Source organism: Trichechus manatus, unplaced genomic scaffold (assembly GCF_000243295.1).
Source record: "Trichechus manatus latirostris isolate Lorelei unplaced genomic scaffold, TriManLat1.0 scaffold00016, whole genome shotgun sequence".
Classification (NCBI taxonomy): Eukaryota; Metazoa; Chordata; class Mammalia; order Sirenia; family Trichechidae; genus Trichechus; species Trichechus manatus.
Window position 1 is genome coordinate 19,497,108 of NW_004443952.1, and position 17,654 is coordinate 19,514,761.

The 17,654-nt window shown below is 43.3% G+C and overlaps 1 protein-coding gene across 1 annotated transcript in view; it reads left to right on the forward strand.

Moving 5' to 3' along the window:
• GRIN3A (glutamate ionotropic receptor NMDA type subunit 3A) overlaps nucleotides 1-9,742 on the forward strand; it is a 195,724-nt gene extending 185,982 nt beyond the window's left edge. The window contains exons 7-9 of the mRNA XM_004372208.2: nucleotides 3,763-3,927; nucleotides 5,722-5,798; nucleotides 9,048-9,742. Coding sequence (XP_004372265.1) covers nucleotides 3,763-3,927; nucleotides 5,722-5,798; nucleotides 9,048-9,387 — 582 coding nt within the window. The 3' untranslated portion in view covers nucleotides 9,388-9,742. The remainder of the gene's footprint in view (nucleotides 1-3,762; nucleotides 3,928-5,721; nucleotides 5,799-9,047) is intronic.
• The last annotated feature ends 7,912 nt before the right edge of the window (nucleotides 9,743-17,654 follow it).

A 17,654-nucleotide genomic window follows, 5' to 3' on the forward strand; every position in this document is an offset into this window, starting at 1 on the left:
TAGGGTTTCAGGATTGTTGATTCTCTGTTTGGCTTAGTTTTTCGGATCTTTGTTGTGGAGGGACGGCGTGGTGTTTCTGCCTAGAGCGCCATCTTGCCGGAAGTAGTACCAGCTTTTTCATCAGGCGTTTCTGGGTCCAGATCCTGGCTCCCTCACTTGTTAGCTCACATAATCTCAAGTAAGGAAATTAATCTCTGTGGGACTCAGTTTCCTCAAATGTGAAATGGCGGTAATAATATTTAGCTTCCAGGGTTTACTGTAAGATTATCTATGCGTGTGCATGAGCACATATTAGATGTCCAATAAAGAAACAGTAACTACTTTCATGAGTCTGTTAGTGTGTGGGTAGAAACAAAGTAATATTATGGAAAGGTATCTATATTATAAATGGAATACAGCCTATTTGTTATCAGGGTTATAAGAGGAAAATGAGACTAATCATTGTTATGCACAATAAAACGGGAAAGCCATGTGTTTTAAGGCAAGATGACTCACTGTAAGTTACATTTTCCTTTCTCAGCTTGGCAATGCCTTACAAGAAAGCAGTGCCCATCTGGTTACAGTTTCACTGAATGTTTGATAATGTTAAAGTCCAGAATGGATTTCTCTAGTTTGATCTTAATTCACAGCAATAATACAGTAAGTCATTGAATTCTACAATAGCCATAGCCTATACACATCACCACAGGTCCAGGCCAAGAGCTATTTTCAAACACATTTGTCTGTACTTTCTGGAGGCCAAGGTTATACAATTGGTCACCACTCATACAGGAAAAGCCCTCATACCTGTATTGTCCCTAGGGCCCAATGCACCTCCCCACCAAACCCTTTCCTAGACCAGCATTCCTTGTTCCCAGGGGCTGGGCCTCTTCCTGCATTCTCAGGCCCTCTGCCCAGTTTTCCTGCCTGTGACTCAGTCTCCTAGAGCTGGTGTATGCTCCGAGCACCTGTTCAGTTCTTGTCTTTTCGTCTCCAAGGGTCCCAGCACTGGTCTTTGGTCCATGGCCACTGACTGAATACTGTCATGGAGGAAAGAGAATCCATGGCCCAGTTCCACCAAAGCCTGAAATCTCCGAGTTTTGCCCCTGAGCCTTGCCCTCAGATCCACCTTCCAGGCATCCATTGCCTGAGCCACGCCTGGCTGACTGTTTCTCCAGGATTGGGATGGATAGAGGGGGGATGATTCGCCTTAAGAAGATGCCTTAAGGAGGATGGGAGGATCATTCACATCAGTCAAAGGAGGCGGTTAAGAGTGGGGGCTCTGGAGCCAGACTGCCTGGGTATGAATCCCAGCCCTAATCCTTACTAGCTGTGAGACCTTGAACAAGTTACTTAGCTTCTTTGTTCCTAAATTTCCTTATCTATAAAATGGAGATAGTAACAGTACCTATCTCAAAGGTCATTATGAAGATTAAGCAATGTCTTAGTTATCCAGTGCCGTTGTAATAGAAACACCATAAATGGATGGCTTTGAAGAACTGAAATGTATTTTCTCATAGTTCGGGAGGCTAGAAGTCTGAATTCAGGGCATCGCCTCTAGGGGAAGGCTCTCTCTCGGTTAGCTATGAGGGAAGGTTCTTGTCTCTTTCAGCTTCTGTAGCCTCAGTGTTCCTCAGTTCCTTGGTGATCTTTAGATGGCATCTATCTTCCCCCATTTGTGCTTGCTCCTGTGTCTAATCTCCTCTATTTATAATTCAGAAGTGATTTGGTTTAAGACACATCCTACACTGATATGGCTTCATTAACATAACAAAACCCTATTCCCAATCGGTATTACATCCACCGGTATAGGGATTAGGATTCCAGCCCATATTTGGGGGAGGAGGAGCACAATTCAGTCAGTTGCTACACTGAGGAAATACTTAGAACTGTGCCTCACCCACATTAAGTGCTAAGTAATTGTTGATGGTGATGGTGATGATGACCAAAAGCCTTCATCAAAGGGATAACACCCAAGTTCCTTGGCTTTGGCATTCAAGGATTTCCATAGTGTGGCCTTGTTTCCCCTTCCTACACATGCCTCATACCCTACTCCTAAGCCACAGCAGTCTATTTCACAACCCCTACACCACTGTGCAGGAAAGTCACGTCTTTTCTCCTTTGTTCATGCTGCCCTCAGCCTTGAGTGTTCACTTCCGCTCCAACCTCCCCATTCTATCTCTCTTACTTCAAATCTTATCTCATGAGCCAGCTTCTTCACAAAATTCAGGAAAGTATGGCTCAATTATATCATATGTTTGCTTCCTCCCTAGACTCAAGCTGCTTAAAGGCAGGGACATAACTCCCTCCTATCTCCACTTGGAGCCCTGGTGGCACAATGGTTAAGTTCTTGGCTGCTAACCAAAAGGTCGGCAGTTCAAATCCACCAGCTGCTCCTTGGACACCCTGTCCTGTAGGGTCGTTATGAGTCAGAATCGACTCAATGGCAATGGGTTTTATCTCCACTCAGAAGCATGCCTGGCACATAGTAGACAATATATCAAATGTCTTCCTTCTGCAGGATAAATGTCAGTGACTGAATAATACCTATTTCACAGAATAGATAGATGTAAGGATTTCTTTAGATAACATATGTAAATCACTTAGCAAAATGCCAGCCACATGTAGTTATTGTAACTATTGTTGTTGCTGTAACCGCTGTTGTTTTATCGTATAGCAGAAAGAGGGTAGGCTTAGGAGCTAAACAGACATGGATTTATAGACTAACTTTGTCACATAAAAGCTGCCGGAACTTCAGTTTCCTCAACTATAATCAGTAATCAATTGCCATCAAGTCAACTCCAACTCACGATGATCCCATGTGTATCAGAGTAGAACTGTGCTCCATGGTGTTTTCAATGACTGATTTCTTTTCACGAGTAGATTGCCAGGCCTTTCTTCTGAGGTGCGTCTGGTTGGACTCCAACCTTCAACCTTTCAGTTAGCAGCCAAGCACATTAACCATTTAACCATGGAATTTATAATACCTACCTCAGTGCAAAATGCCTGGCAAAAAGTAAGCAATCAGTAAATATTATTAGGTTCCATCTCTTTCTCCTGTACAGCTACCTAAATTTATAACCAGGCTGAATTTACTTAATCTCTCTGGTTCCAGGTTCCTTATCTATAAAATAAGGAGGCTGGACTAGATGATCTCCATGTTCCCTACCAGTTCTAACACACTGCCTCAAGTTGATTCTGACTCATAGGACCCCATGGGGTTACCAAGGCTGTAAATCTCTATGGAAGCAGACTGCCACATCTTTCTCCCGCGGAGCCGCTGATGGTTTTGAACCTCCGGCCTTTCGGTTAGCAGTCGATTGCTTTTACCACTGCATCACCAGGGCTCCTTCTACCAGCTCTAAACTCCAAAATTATTGAACTCATCATCTTTTCCTCCTAACCCAATTGATTCCATGTCCATGAGGGAAGAGCGTTCCATTAATGACTATTCAGTGCTTTAATATATTAAAATTTCTCTCTCAAGGAAGAGAATGTGGCATGGTCCAGGTCCAAGACCTCCACACAACTCCAGGGAACATTCATACAGTGGGACTAATATGTGAATAGGGACCCAGGGAGTGTGCTCTGCAGCAGTCCTCAGTCCAACACAGGCTGAATTCCTTTCACAGTGCAGCATAGTGAAGTCTGCAGAGCCCACAGGGAGGGAACCAATCGTCTCCAGCTTCCTTAGGCCCAGAAACAAAGACTCTCAGAGTGAACAAGCGTGGAGCCAGGTGGAGCATTACATTCATGGCCTTTCCTTTTCATGTTCTGCCACAGACTTTGCAAATGGGCATCAAACACTTCTCTGGACTCTTCGTGCTGCTGTGCATTGGATTCGGTTTGTCCATCTTGACGACCATTGGTGAGCACATAGTGTACAGGCTGCTGCTACCACGAATCAAAAATAAATCCAAGCTGAAATACTGGCTCCACACCAGCCAGGTGAGTGCCACAGGGGTCTTGCTCAATGTTCTTATACTTCAGAATTCCCAGTAACGGGAGGATACCATTTCTAAGCCCTAGGTCAGACTTATGAATGACAAGTTACCAAGAGAATGAGGATGATGCAGACACACTCATTACAGAAGGTAGAATTCCTTGTATCCCATTAATTCACTTTCCCCTGAAATTAAGCTACCCCAGGGCCTCTTCCTTTTATATAACCCTTCACTGTTGCCATAACAGAAGCAATAGAAATTTTTTTTAACTTGGTTCCACTCAATAGCGACAATTTGAAGAGATGATGTGAAAGATTTGTTTCCCACAGATTCTTTTCTTGCCAGCACTGAAACCCTTTAAATGAGCTTGAAAGGAGTCCTGGTGGCAATTGGTTAAGCATGTGGCTGCTAACTGAAAGGTTGGCAGTTTGAACCCACCAGCCACTCTGCAGGAGAAAGATGTGGCGATCTGCTTCCATAAAGATTACAGCCTTGGAAACACTAAGGGGCAGTTTTACTCTATCTTATGTGATCACTGGGAATTGGAATCAACTCAACAGCAACAGGTTCAATGAGCTTGAAGGCCTCAAAGTCCCTGTTCCCTTTTAGGGTGAACCCACCTTTCCCTGTTATTTTTCCTTGGTCCATGGGTTCAAATTCCACTGTGCCAAGGCCTACCCTCATAGGATCACAGTTCTTTAGCGTAATCCAGACACTCAACACACACTGGTTTATGGGGAGGACTAAATTTGTCTAGCAGAACATTCAAGTGCCTTATTTGCACATTTCTCCCTGAAGGAAATTGATATGGAGAGCCAAAATACAGTCTTGGGAGGACTCTAGCAAAGGGAGCAGGGAGTTGTCTTAAGGATGTTTGACCTGACCACGGTGAAGCTGGGTGAGCCATCCTACCCTCCCAGTGACAGGATCCCTCCTGCCCTCCCAGCAGTGAGGTGCCAGTTCTGCCCCTTTTGCCCCATCCATCTATTCTCATGCTGACCTCCAACTTCTGTTAACACAAACCGAAAAACCAAACCCATTGCTGTCAAGCTGATTCTGACTCATGGTGACCCAATACATCATAGAGTAGAACTGCCCATAGCGTTTTCTTGGCTGTAATCTTTACGGAAGCAGATCACCAGGCCTTTCTTCCACGGTGCCACGAGATGGGTTTAAATCAGCAACCTTTAGGTTAAGAGCCAAGTGCAAACCGTTTGTGCCACCCTAGGGACCTTTCTGTTAAAACAGTACTTTTTTTTTGTAGATAGGTTACTATTATTGATTTGGTTACAGTAGAATCTTGGTCTTCCTACTTTCAGCCCAAGAAGTATTTTGTCTCCTGAAAGTATTTTGTCTCCTAAAACTTTGCAGACTACTAATCTCTTCCACTGTATATTAATATGATTAGTTTAACCCTCAGGGTTTTCCCTTCTTTGTTTTGACTGCGAAGAAGTTCGGACTTAAGTTCTTGACTCACTTCTAGCAATTGTAAAAAGCCTTTTGCTATATATTACTTATGATATCTCTTCTTTATATCATATACCTTTTTACAACCCAGAGCATTTCTAGGGTATCAAATAACTTTTTCCCCTCAGGTCAAATAACGTGTAATTAGATTTCTTGTTCTTTTGAGATTTGGGACTGAATGTTAATCAATTTTGGGCATCCCTGGAAGTTTGTGTAAAGAGGCCAAGGTTTGTAGTGACCAGATAGACAGTTAAGTCTCAGGCGATAGTTTGTTGCCTGACCCAAGTGTGTTTCTAATGATTTCCACCTGTGAATCTGTTCTTTCCTCCAGAGATTACATAGAGCACTAAACACATCCTTTGTAGAGGAAAAGCAGCGGTGCTTCAAGACTAAGCATGTGGAAAAGAGGTAAGAAGAGGCCAACGCCGCGTGTCTTTCTATTTGCTAAAATAAAAGTTTAGAGATGTAGCTGAGACTCCATGCTCAAAGGGGAAATTATGTATAAATAATTCAGCTCCAGTCAGGACCAGGTTGTTGATAAACAAAATCAGTATAAACACATGTAGTTTCAGGTAGAAATAGAGCGGATACAATAAACAAATATATATACATACATGGAGAATGAAATGCAATATAGGCAACATGTTGTCATGGTTAAAAGTGTGAGCATGGACTCTAGTGCAGCACCCTGGAGTCAAATCCTACCTCAGACACTTATAATACATGTGACAAGCTACTTATTTAACCTCTCTGTGCCTCGGTTAAGGAGCCCTGGTGGCATAGCAGTTAAGCACTCAGCTGCTAACCGAAAAGTCAGCAGTTTGAACCCACCAGCTGCTCCGCAGAGAAAGATGTGGCAGTCTGCCTCCGTAAAGATTACAGCCTTGGAAACCCTATGGGGCAGTTCTACTCTGTCCTATAAAGTTGTTGTGAATTGGAATCGACTCTACAGCAATGGGTGGGGCCTCAGTTTCCTCATTTGTAAAACTGAGAAAAGAGCAGTACCTACTTCATGTAGTTTTTCTTAGGATTAAATGAGATAATACATGTAAAGCCCTGAAAACAAAGCAAATCCTTAATAAATGTTAACCATTATTATTATGTGCAAAATATATGTAAGACTCAATTCATGAATACTACAGGCAATTAATTTCATGTGATATTGCCTTTGTTGGCGTGTTTCCACTCCCCACCCCTTTCCAGCACCCCCAGGAATATTTGAAATATGCAACATACATGTTCTGCCTCATCCATTTCCTAGCACTGTTACTACCAAGTCCCCACAAAAGAACATCTCATTAATAGGAAGTAACAAGCATTAAGTCCGTGGATGACATGAAAATCGCACCTCCATGCCTTCACTGTGAGTCTGTGGATGACTGTTGCCTCATTCATGGTGGCTGAAGATGTCAGAAGCATTTGGGTCTGGTTCCTTACTGGCCTCTACTGGATGCTGCCTGAGGCATCCTCCTGGTTCTTTCATATACCCGGAGGTCTAGGTTTGGGGCATCACCTCCAAGCAACTCTATCATCTATGTTATAGCTTCAGCTCAAAGCTCAGTTTTCTGGGCAATTTTAAAATCTGACACTCACACCAGTTATTCCTAACAGAGGGGATAAAGGGGGTGTAAAACATGATTTGTTTTCACTGTTTTTATCTCCTCTGGGACTGCTGTACTCCCCTTCTCTCCAGTTTGTATCTAGCACGTCAGAATCATTTCCATTATCGCTTCAAGTCTCTTTCCACTCAGTGAGCCCACCGCCCCCTCTTCCTCTCAGTCTATGATACTCCTCTGTCATACTGCGACTCTGTCAGTGACAAGATGCAGGCTAATCAGGTCACAGCTGTTCCATGTCATCATACGGATAATTTTTCTACAATTATTTTTAACGTAAATTTTAAACTAGAGTAACACAAGAAGACATTACAGCAGCAAAGACATCAGCTCATAATGTGAAAACGTTTGCTTTCCAGCTATAATAGAAACAGGGAGCCCAATGATACCATCCCAGCTGTGATGTGATTCACATTCACATCTCTCACCTAAATTGGGAAGCAAATGTGTCTTTTCACTCCACTTACCCACTTTTCTTGGTAGATCCCCTTCTTGAATCTCATATTTTAGGAAGGAGCTAAGGCAGAACAGGGGCCCTGGTGGCTCAGTGGTTAAGTGTTCAGCTGCTAATCAAAAAAGTTGGTAGTTCAAATCCACCAGCACTCCTTGGAAACCCTTTGGGGCAGTTCTACCCTGTCCTATAAGGTCGCTATGAGTCGGAATCAACTCGATGGCAACAGGTTTTGGTTTTTTGAAGGCAGAACATGCCCTCCTGGCTTATCTCGAGCCCCTATTTCCTGAGCCCACCTCCATGCAACCCAACACCTGCAACTTTTCAAACACAATGAGTGTTTGGGGTCCCACCACTGTTCTCTCTCCTATAAATGGTCCAGTGAAGTACTGAACCTCAGTGTTATCTGATTGCTCTGTGAGAGCTTGTTCATTTTTAGTGTTAAATCAGCTCACTCCCTGGTCATATTATACAGAGAAGAATCATTCTAAGACTGCGGAAGGCTTAATACGTATCACAACTTAAACATGCTGTTGTTAGTTTCAAGTCGATTTTGACTCATAGTGGGCCCATATGTACAGAATAGAACTGCTCCATAGGGTTTTCAAGGCTGTGACCTTTTGGGGAGCATATTGCCAGGCCTGTCTTCTAAGGAGCCTCTGGGTGGGTTTGAACTGCCAACGTTTCGGCTAGTAGTCAAGCGCTTTGTACCACCCAAGGACTCCTAAGTTAAATATAATTGAGGTCAACAGTATAACACACACCTTCAAAGGAGACACTAAGTCTGACATGCAGCATCTGTCACTTTGCATTCATAAGTGGCCAGGGCTGTACATCAGTAGTCAGAGCACTTGTGATGCTAGCAACTAGAGTTTGTCTGTCCCTGTGACGGTAGTAGGTGGTAGGATGCAAGCCTGAAAGAGGATTGCAAATCAGTTTCTACTTGACTTTTGTTATCCCAGCAAGAACTTGAGGGCTCCCCTGAGATTCTTTTCTAAGCTTCAGACCTGACCTGTCATTTTCAACCCACATAAAGTCATCTCTATAATGGAAAACTTCTTTGAAACCTGCTACCTGCATGCTTTTATTCTCCCTTAAATCAAGTAGCAAATATCAGGGTGGTCCTGTGGGACCAAGCAGGAGCCATATTATAAGATCTATCAGCAGGCTCATGCTTACAGTCTAACAACTGAATAAACAGATTTTCATTTTTACTAAAGCACCATCTTTATGGCCATAGAATGTCTCAAGGCAGTGCTGCCTTCTGAGCTTCACTTGACAGAAGGGAATAAAAAGGTTCATCACAAAAGAACGTGTCATAGTTGTTCCACCAGCCCTTCAGATAATGCATTCCAGCTTCAGAGCGGCATAAGGCTTGTTAAGACCTTGAACTTCAGTTGAAAAGAATTTTATTAGCTCCTATTGGCCTCATGGCACTCTAGCAGGCAATCTTTCCAGGACTTTGTTACTTCATCTCTTGAAGTGCATACCAGCTCCACATTTTTCACACAGAAAATGGCTAACAGATGGCAAACAGCACTTCGAGAGCTGCAGAATGGAAGCTAAATCTAAAATATCTCTGTTTCCTAGGTCTGGTGTGGGACCCCATCAGCTTGCCGTGTGGAATACTTCCAACCCGAGTCATGACAACCGGTGCAAATACATCTTTAATGATGAAGGAGGCCAAAACCAGGTGGGCCTCCGGACCCACCAGGACATCCCTCTCCCTCCTAGGAGAAGAGAGCTGCCCGCCTCCCTGACCACCAATGGGAAAGCAGATTCCCTCAACATAGCTCGGAACTCAGTGATGCAGGAACTCTCAGAGCTCGAGAAGCAGATCCAGGTGATCCGCCAGGAGCTGCAGCTGGCTGTGAGCAGGAAGACAGAGCTGGAAGAGTATCAAAGGACAAACCGGACTTGTGAGTCCTAGGTGGTCACGAGCTCCCCTTTCTCAGTTCCTGCCATTCCTCTGAGCCCTTGAGACACTTTGTAATGCTCTTTTGTAACTACTGACAAAGGTGTGGGAAGCTGAGGTCTAGGTCTTCTCAGAGGTCAAGTCTGCTCTCCCTGGCCTAGAAAGCAGCACCAACTCTTCCCAAGCTCACTCCCCAGGCCTCCAGGCTGAGAGTCTTTTTCAGAGCAGGAATCTCAAATCAGTCAGGGGTAAGGGACCTGAATAACCAGACAGCCCCAGCTCCTGTTAACCTTTTCACCAGGTGCCACAGTAATATTTCTGGTTTTTAGCCCTTTCTCTGCACGATCAACAAGAGATAAAATTGTCATTCCTACCTGTGTCTTACTGGGTTGGTGGTTTTACTCTTAGCATACAACAGGATTATCCAGGGTTGTAGCTTTTGATACAACTTCCCGAGGGAGCAGGGTAAGAGCTAGAGAAACTTAGAATAGAGGGGTGGGTACTTATAAAATTAACTGAACGCATTAGTATCACAGGAGCCTGAGCCATGTTTTGGTAAGATACCGGTGTCCCTAACCCCATCCCAACCAACATTTAGTAGGAATATGTTTACATGCCAGTATGAAAGGGGACAAGGATGTAGTAAGTGGGAACACAGGCAGGCAGGAGAGCCATTAAATGTACACCACGCTTTTAGAACAAAAGCTCTGCACCAGAGAGGCAATTTGGCTAAGGAATGAATAGAAATATCCTTCTAATCTAACTAAGCATCTCCACTACAGTGTGTGCCTTCTATAAAGGAAAATAAAAGAGAGAGAAAAGCAAAGCAAAGATTTGGTGTTAGCGTGAAACTGAAATAGTGTTTATTGCTTATAACAATGGAGCACTGGTGGCGCAGTGGTTAAGCACTCGGCTGCTGACCAAAAGGTAGGAAGTTAGAACCCACCAGCTGCTCTGCAGGAGAAAGATATGGCAGTCTATTTCTGTAAAGATTACAGCCTTGGAAACCCTATGGGGCAGTTCTACTCTGTCCTATAGGGTTTCTATGAGTCAAAATTGACCCAACAGCAACAGATTTTTTTCTGGGGGGGTATTGCTTATACCGGGGTATGTGAGCTGACACTGCGGGTTAAGGGAAAATGTTCTACAAGCCATATACCAGGCTGTGTTCAGATCAGCACTCACCTATCTCTTAGCTGTAAGGTCCCAGAAGTAAACCTCGAGTCTGAACATCACAGGCTTCAACATTCAGGAATCTGTCCTGTGCTTTTCATATCTGAATTGATAATTACCAATCTCCCATCCTCACACCCACTCATCTCTGGGGACCTATGAATAGGTTTCAGTCCCTCTGATTATCCTCCAGGCCCCATCTAAGCCCCTAAAAGTTTGATATAAGTAACCCCCGGCTAACCCCCTGCTGAGGTGTCCCTTCCCCACTGCACAACTGCTAAGAGGAAAAGGAATGTGAGAACTCCAGAACTTGAGTCCTGAATGTTAGTGTAGGTAAGAATCACCTAGGGAACTCATTAAAATACTGATTGCCAGGCCCCTCCCCAGGGATTATTGGGGAGGGGGGGCATCCTGGAGGTGGGCTCAGAAATCTACTCATAACCAACACCCCCAGATGACTGCCACATATGGTTCAAAAGTTACTCTTTGAGAAACTCTGTTCTGGAAGTTTGGCTGCCTGAGGCATAGGGAGAAGTAAGGAGAACCTTTTTGAAAACTTTTTTTTTTATACTTAAGCACACACCTGCTAATTCATCTTCCATCCTGCTACCCCCACCCCCGGGTAACATTTAGGACTAGACTTCACTGTTCATCAGTTACTTGCTTTATCTTTTCAGTACTCATTGGTCCACCCCAATCAATTCGATCGCCTACAATGAGTTCAGTGCTGTGCCAGGCACTGTGCTCTCTAACAGCTGAAGATAGTTGGAAAGGCTCCTGAATCACAAGACTTCTCCCCCTACCTGGTGACACAATTGTTAAGAGCTCGGCTGCTAACCGAAGAGCCATAGGTTCAAACCCACCAGCTGCTCCATGGGAGAAAAGACCTGGCTATCTGCTCCCATAAAGATTACAGCCTAGGAAACCCTATGGGGGCAGTGCTACTCTGTCACATGGGGTTGCTATGAGTCAGAATCAACTCCGTGGCACACAGCCACCACCATCCCTGGATACAATGCCTGCATTTTCACCAAGAGCTACCTATTCCTACAGGGAATAATTAATTAATCATCTGTGAAAACCCGGAGGTGGAGCTGGGCAGAGGTACCAATAAGAGAAGTGGAAGGGTTCTAAAGTTACATTTCATCAGCCTCGCAAACGAAACAGGTCAGTGAGGGAACAGGTTAGCCCTGGAAACAGAAACTCTCCTTTGAATACCTTATCTCACCCCAGGCCCAGAAATAGTTTTGCAACTGCCTTTGGAAGATTATGCCCCTTAGCCATCCCCACCCATTTGCAACCGCTAAGGATGCTGCAGAGATTCTGCCACCATGCTCTTCGTAGCCCTGAACCGGAAGGCTGATGTACAGGTGTACCTTGATTCACTTAACAGCCATGCTCCTGAGAAGTTGTATATGGACATTTTTATAAATCAAATCATATTCTGACTGTACTTGAGAAGCTGGCTATTTAAGGGAACCCAGAGGTGAATTCTTTTGTAAAGAATCCTTTTGTAATGCAATTAATTATCCCTTAATGTATCTGTTTTGTAAGTTTGGATTTTTGTATATTGGGTTTATCTTAAGCTTCTCTACTGAGGCATTCTGAGCAGTGGTGATCATGTGCCAGACCGCCCTGCCCTTCCACAAAGCAGATGATTAGTGCACGTTTCCTCGAGTCTCCTGGCCAAAATTGTGGCCAAGGTGCAGCAAAAAGCAGCAGGGGCTGAAAGCAGGCATACTGCCTTCAACATTGCTTGAAATGCCTTCATGTTCTGGGTAAAGAACAAACCATGATTGCTTGTGGTGAAATCAAGCCGTCTTCATGTTAAATAGCCATGGTTATCGGTAGTAATTGAACAGTGTTTTGCAACTTGTGAAACAGTGTGTTGTGTTTTGTAAAAAGAATTCCTGAAACTGTGGGTCCTTTGAAAACCTCCTTTCTGTTCTGCTTCACCTCTGTTCTCTCAACTCCCCTCAGGCTCAAAAAAACACAAAGATCAGTGAGGTGGAGGGTGGTATTTGGTAAAGAAAGAGAAGGGATGCTACCTTGCCTCTTCTTGTGGACTATTTCATGAGATCAGAAAGGCCTCAATTCTTTTCCAAGCTCTGGTGCTCGAAGACCTGGAACATGACAACGTGACTGTGTCACATACCCCAAGGGGGAATTCCTGGCCCAGGAGGCATGCGATAAATTGGGTGAGTTGAAACAGATATGGCTACTTGGTTCATGTAAATAATGATAATGACCTCAGGGTGTGTATACCTCAAAGTAGAAGAGAAAGGGGATTCCTCCCACAATTAAAGACAAGTTGGAAGAATCACTAGAACAGATAAGTGAGGCAGCCACAGGGACCTACTCAGTGAGTGACTCACCCTTCTTCGTGGATCTTGCTGTTGCAAAAACCCTATGCAGGAGCTGCTGCTTCCATTCTAACCAGAGAAGTGGTAAGCAGAGCAACTGCCAAGCAGAACAGAGCTTTAGCAACTGGATAAGATTTCTCAGTGCTGGTGCTGGGTCTGTTAGTGTCTTGGAGCAAGTTAAGCACTTCCTTGGTGTGATAAAAAATGAAGGGGAAAGAAACTACTTTAGAGCCTTTCTCCCAACTCATACTTTTGATAATCAAACCTATCCCTCCTTCAGAAGCAACTGCTTTCTGGTCATCAAAACCACTTTGCTATCTGTTTAGTTACTATATTCCTTTCTTCACCCACCTAAACCATCCGTGTAATCCTGTATTCCTTCACTATTTTTTAAGTTACTAATTGTTTTATGAATATAACTTACTTATAGGTATTTCCTTAAAGTTTGTGAAGAATGTTTGCATTGTGTCTTCACTTTAACGTGTTTGCAATTGCTCCAGTCCAGAAGAACTGAAATGCTGTCTTGTGAGCACGAAGTGATCGGGCTGTTTTGCTCCAGCCACTTTTCTTGTCCAACCGCGCAGATGGACTAAATGTCCTCAGGTCTTTTCCATCTCCAGTTTCTATGACTGTGGAATAAATGTTCAGATAGAAACTTCACTTTGGATGTACTGCTGGCATTGTCTCTGGGGATTCAAATATTGATATGGTACCAGTTCCTTTCTAACAGGAGACCCACTGATGCTATGATTGATGCTTATTTCCTTGTTACAGTCCAAAGAAGTGGCACAAGATACACTGAGAAAACTCAGAGCCTAGGCATCAAGACGTAGGACTGAAATGGCTTAATCTGTGGACAAGAATCTAGGAAAAGCCATAATATTAAGAGATTTCTGAAAACCTCTGCCCTGACCACCCTCATTTAGTAATTCAACAAACACTTGCCACGCATCTTCTATTTATGTGTCAAGTGCCGGACACATAACAGTGAACAAGATGGGTATGGTCTCTAACCCCAGGGACCTTCTCACAATCTGACTTTTTCACAACCTGTAAATAAGCAATATAAAAGCTAACATTTATTCAACACTTACTGTAAACCATGATCTCATTTAATCTTCCCAACAACCTCACAAGATAGGCACTATTATTACCTCTAGTTTACAAATGAAAAAACCGAGGGTCAGAGAAATTATCTAACTTGCCCAAGGTTATACAACTACGAAGAGTAGTACAAGAGATGAGTAGTCTGGCAGTGCAATTCCAGAACCACCGTAACTATACTGTCAGGATTCTGATCATTGCCTTACAGCTTCCTCTTGTTTCTCTAATCTCCTTTTAGCCTTTTGGCCTTATTGCCTCCTACCCATGCCTCAGCCTGGGCCCCAGCTCCACGGAACAAAGAGGAAAGCTGATGTGGTCACAACACCTGCATTGGTGCACTTCACTCAACATTGCAGCTTCTGAGTCTCACATACCTAGTGCTTCAGTGACTCTTTCTGCTTTGTAGTCCAACCAAGAATTGGTACAAACATGGTTGCAAATCACTCAGCAGTCCTGCAGTCTCGGGCACCTTGCAGTTTCTGACAGTCCAGGCGGTTTTAGCTACTAGCAAACTTCCCTTCATGAGTCTGCTAGCCTGGTACATTCTTCACATTCATTCTTTTGGAATATAACCAAGTCAAATCTCAAAAACATAAACCCAATATGACCTAATTCAACTGAAAACTTACCCAAGGATATTGTGCATCATTCAGTGATTGATTTATTGGATACTATTATGAGCCAGGCTTTGGGCTAGCTTCTGGATATAGCTAAAAAGAGCAAATTCTGATCCTATCAGCTATCTAGTGGCGGGGGCAGGGGAGACATGGATAAACTGGCAATGCAGTGTGGTGTGTACTCTGATAAAGAAATGCACATTGGGCGCTATGGGAACAGAGAAGACACCTAACCCTCTGTGAGAGAGAGAGTGTGTGTGTGTGTGTGTGTGTGTGTGTGTGTGTGTGTGTGTGTGTGTGTGTGTGTAGACAGGTAGGCAGGCAGGAGAGGTTGGCTGGAGGGTAACAGGCATCCCAAGTAGAAGAAACAGCATGTGCAAAGTTCCAGAGTTGGGAAACCACGACATTCTAGGAATTTAGGTACTTTAAATAGTTCAATATTACAGAAGCATAAAGCACAAGGTAGATAACGAGCTATAAGGACTGGAAAGAGAAAAACAGAGGTATGATCACTGTGCTAGATAGCATCTGTATCTCAAAAACAGTAGGAACCTTTAAAGAATTTTAAGCTGAGGAGAGACATTTTAAAAGATCAGAATTCTCACCACTAGGTGGAACTGGCTGTCATTCATATGAATTCTGTTTGTATGTGGGGCAATGGGTAGATGTTAAATACTTGACGTTCTGGAATGATTTGGTCATGACATCAGTTAATTATGACAGGCAAACCAGAGACAGACATAGATAAACACATATGGCCTGGATTCCAAGGAGGAAGTCAGTTTTTTTTCCTAAAAATAGAGAGAAAATGTACAGGAAGAGAAAGCACAAGTTACCAGACCATTCAATTTTTTTATCTGCAACAATAATAAAAGTTATATTTTATTGAGCATTTACTATGTACCAGGCACTGTGCTAAATGCTTTGCATATAATGAGTCATTTAATCCTCAATACAACCCTATGCGGTAATTGTTATGGCTTTATAGACAAAGAAACTGAAGCATAGAGAGGTGAAGGAAATTTGCTGGTAAGTGGCAGGGCCACACCCAGGCAATTCTGACTCCACGAGAAATATGCTTAAAAGCAGTGCCGGCAACCATAATACACACTCAACAAATACATATTAGGATGGGATAAGCAGGGAGGTCCCTTTGGTTCAATTCTACTCTAGAACAAAGTGTTATAGAAACTCTCAAAGAATATGGGAAGAAAACGCAGTCCTATTATAATGAAATGTACAAAGACCTGGAGTTAGAAAACCAAAAGAGGATAACACACTCAGCATTCTCAAGCTGAAAGAACTGAAGAAAAAATTCAAGCCTCAATTCGCAATACTGAAGGGTCCTATGAGCAAAATATTGAATGATGTAGGAAGCATCAAAAGAAGATGGAAGGAATATGGAGTCACTGTACCAAAAATAATTGGTCGATGTTCAATCATCTCAGGAGATAGCATACAATCAAGAACTGACAGTACTGAAGGAAGAAGTCCAAGCTGCATTGAGGCATTGGTGAAAAACAAGGCTCCAGGAATTGAAAGAATATCAATTGAGGTATTTCAATAAACGGATGCAGTGCTGGAGGTGCTTATTCTTTTATGCGAAGAAATTTGGAAGATAGCTACCTGGCCAACCGACTGGAAGAGATCCATGTTTGTGCCCATTCCAAAGAAAGGTGATCCAACGGAATGCAGAAAAGAAATTATCGAACCATATCATTAATTTCATACGCAAGTAAAATTTTGCTGAAGATCATTCAAAAACAGTTGCAGCAGTACACTGACAGGGAACTACCCAAAATTCAAGCCAGACTGAGAAGAGGACATGGAATGAGGGTTATCACTGCTGATGTCAGATGGATCTTGGCTGAAAGCAGAGAATACCAGAAAGACCTTCACCTGTGTTTTATTGACTATGCATAGGCACTTGGCTGTGTGATCATAACAAATTATGGATAACACTGCAAAGAATGGGAATTCCAGAATACTTAATTGTGTTCATGCAGAACATGTACATAGACCAAGAGGCAGTCATTCAAACAGAACAAGGGGATATGGCAAAGGGAATATGGCATGGTTTCAAATCAGGGAAGCTGTGTGTCAGGGCTGTATCATTTCACCATACTTATTCAGTCATGTGTACTGAGCATATAATCCGAGAAGCTGGACCATATGAAGAAGAATGCAGCATCAGGATTGGTGGAAGACTCATTAACAACCTATGATACGCAAATAACACAACCTTGCTTGCTGAAAGTGAAGAGGACTTAAAGCACTTACTGATGAAGATCAAAGACTACACCCTTCAGACGGATTACACCTCAACCTAAAGAAAACAAAAATCCTCACAACTGAACCAACAAGCAACATCATAATAAACAGAGAAAATATTGAAGTTGTCAAGGATTTCATTTTACTTGGATCCACAATCAACACCCATGGAAGCAGTAGTCAACAAATCAAACAATGTGTTGCATTGGGCAAATCTGCTGCAAAAGACCTCTTTTAAAGTGTTAAAAAGCAAAGATGTCAGCCATCTAAGATGTATCAATTGGTCCCAACCCACCTGGAGTAAAGAAGAATGAAGAACACCAAAGTCACAAGGAAAGCATTAGCCCAAAAGACAGAAAGGGCCACATAAACCAGAGACTGCAACAGCCTGAGACCAGAACTAGATGGTGGCCGGCTACCACCAATGACTGCCCTGACGGGGAACACAACAGAGAGTCCCTGTTGGCGCAGGAGAAAAGTGGGGTGCAGAACTCAAATTCTAATGAAAAGATCAGACTTAATAGTCTGAGACTGGAGGAACCCCAGAGAGCATGGCCCTCGGACTGTCAACCAGAACTAAAACCACTCCTGAGGCCAACTCTTCAGTCAGATTAGACTGGACTATGGGACGTAAAGTGATACTCATGAAGAGTGTGCTTCTTAGCTCAAGTAGGTACATAAGACTAAATGGGTAGCTTCTGTCTGGAAGTGAGATGAGAAGGCAGAGAGGGTCAGGAGCTGGTTGAATGGACAC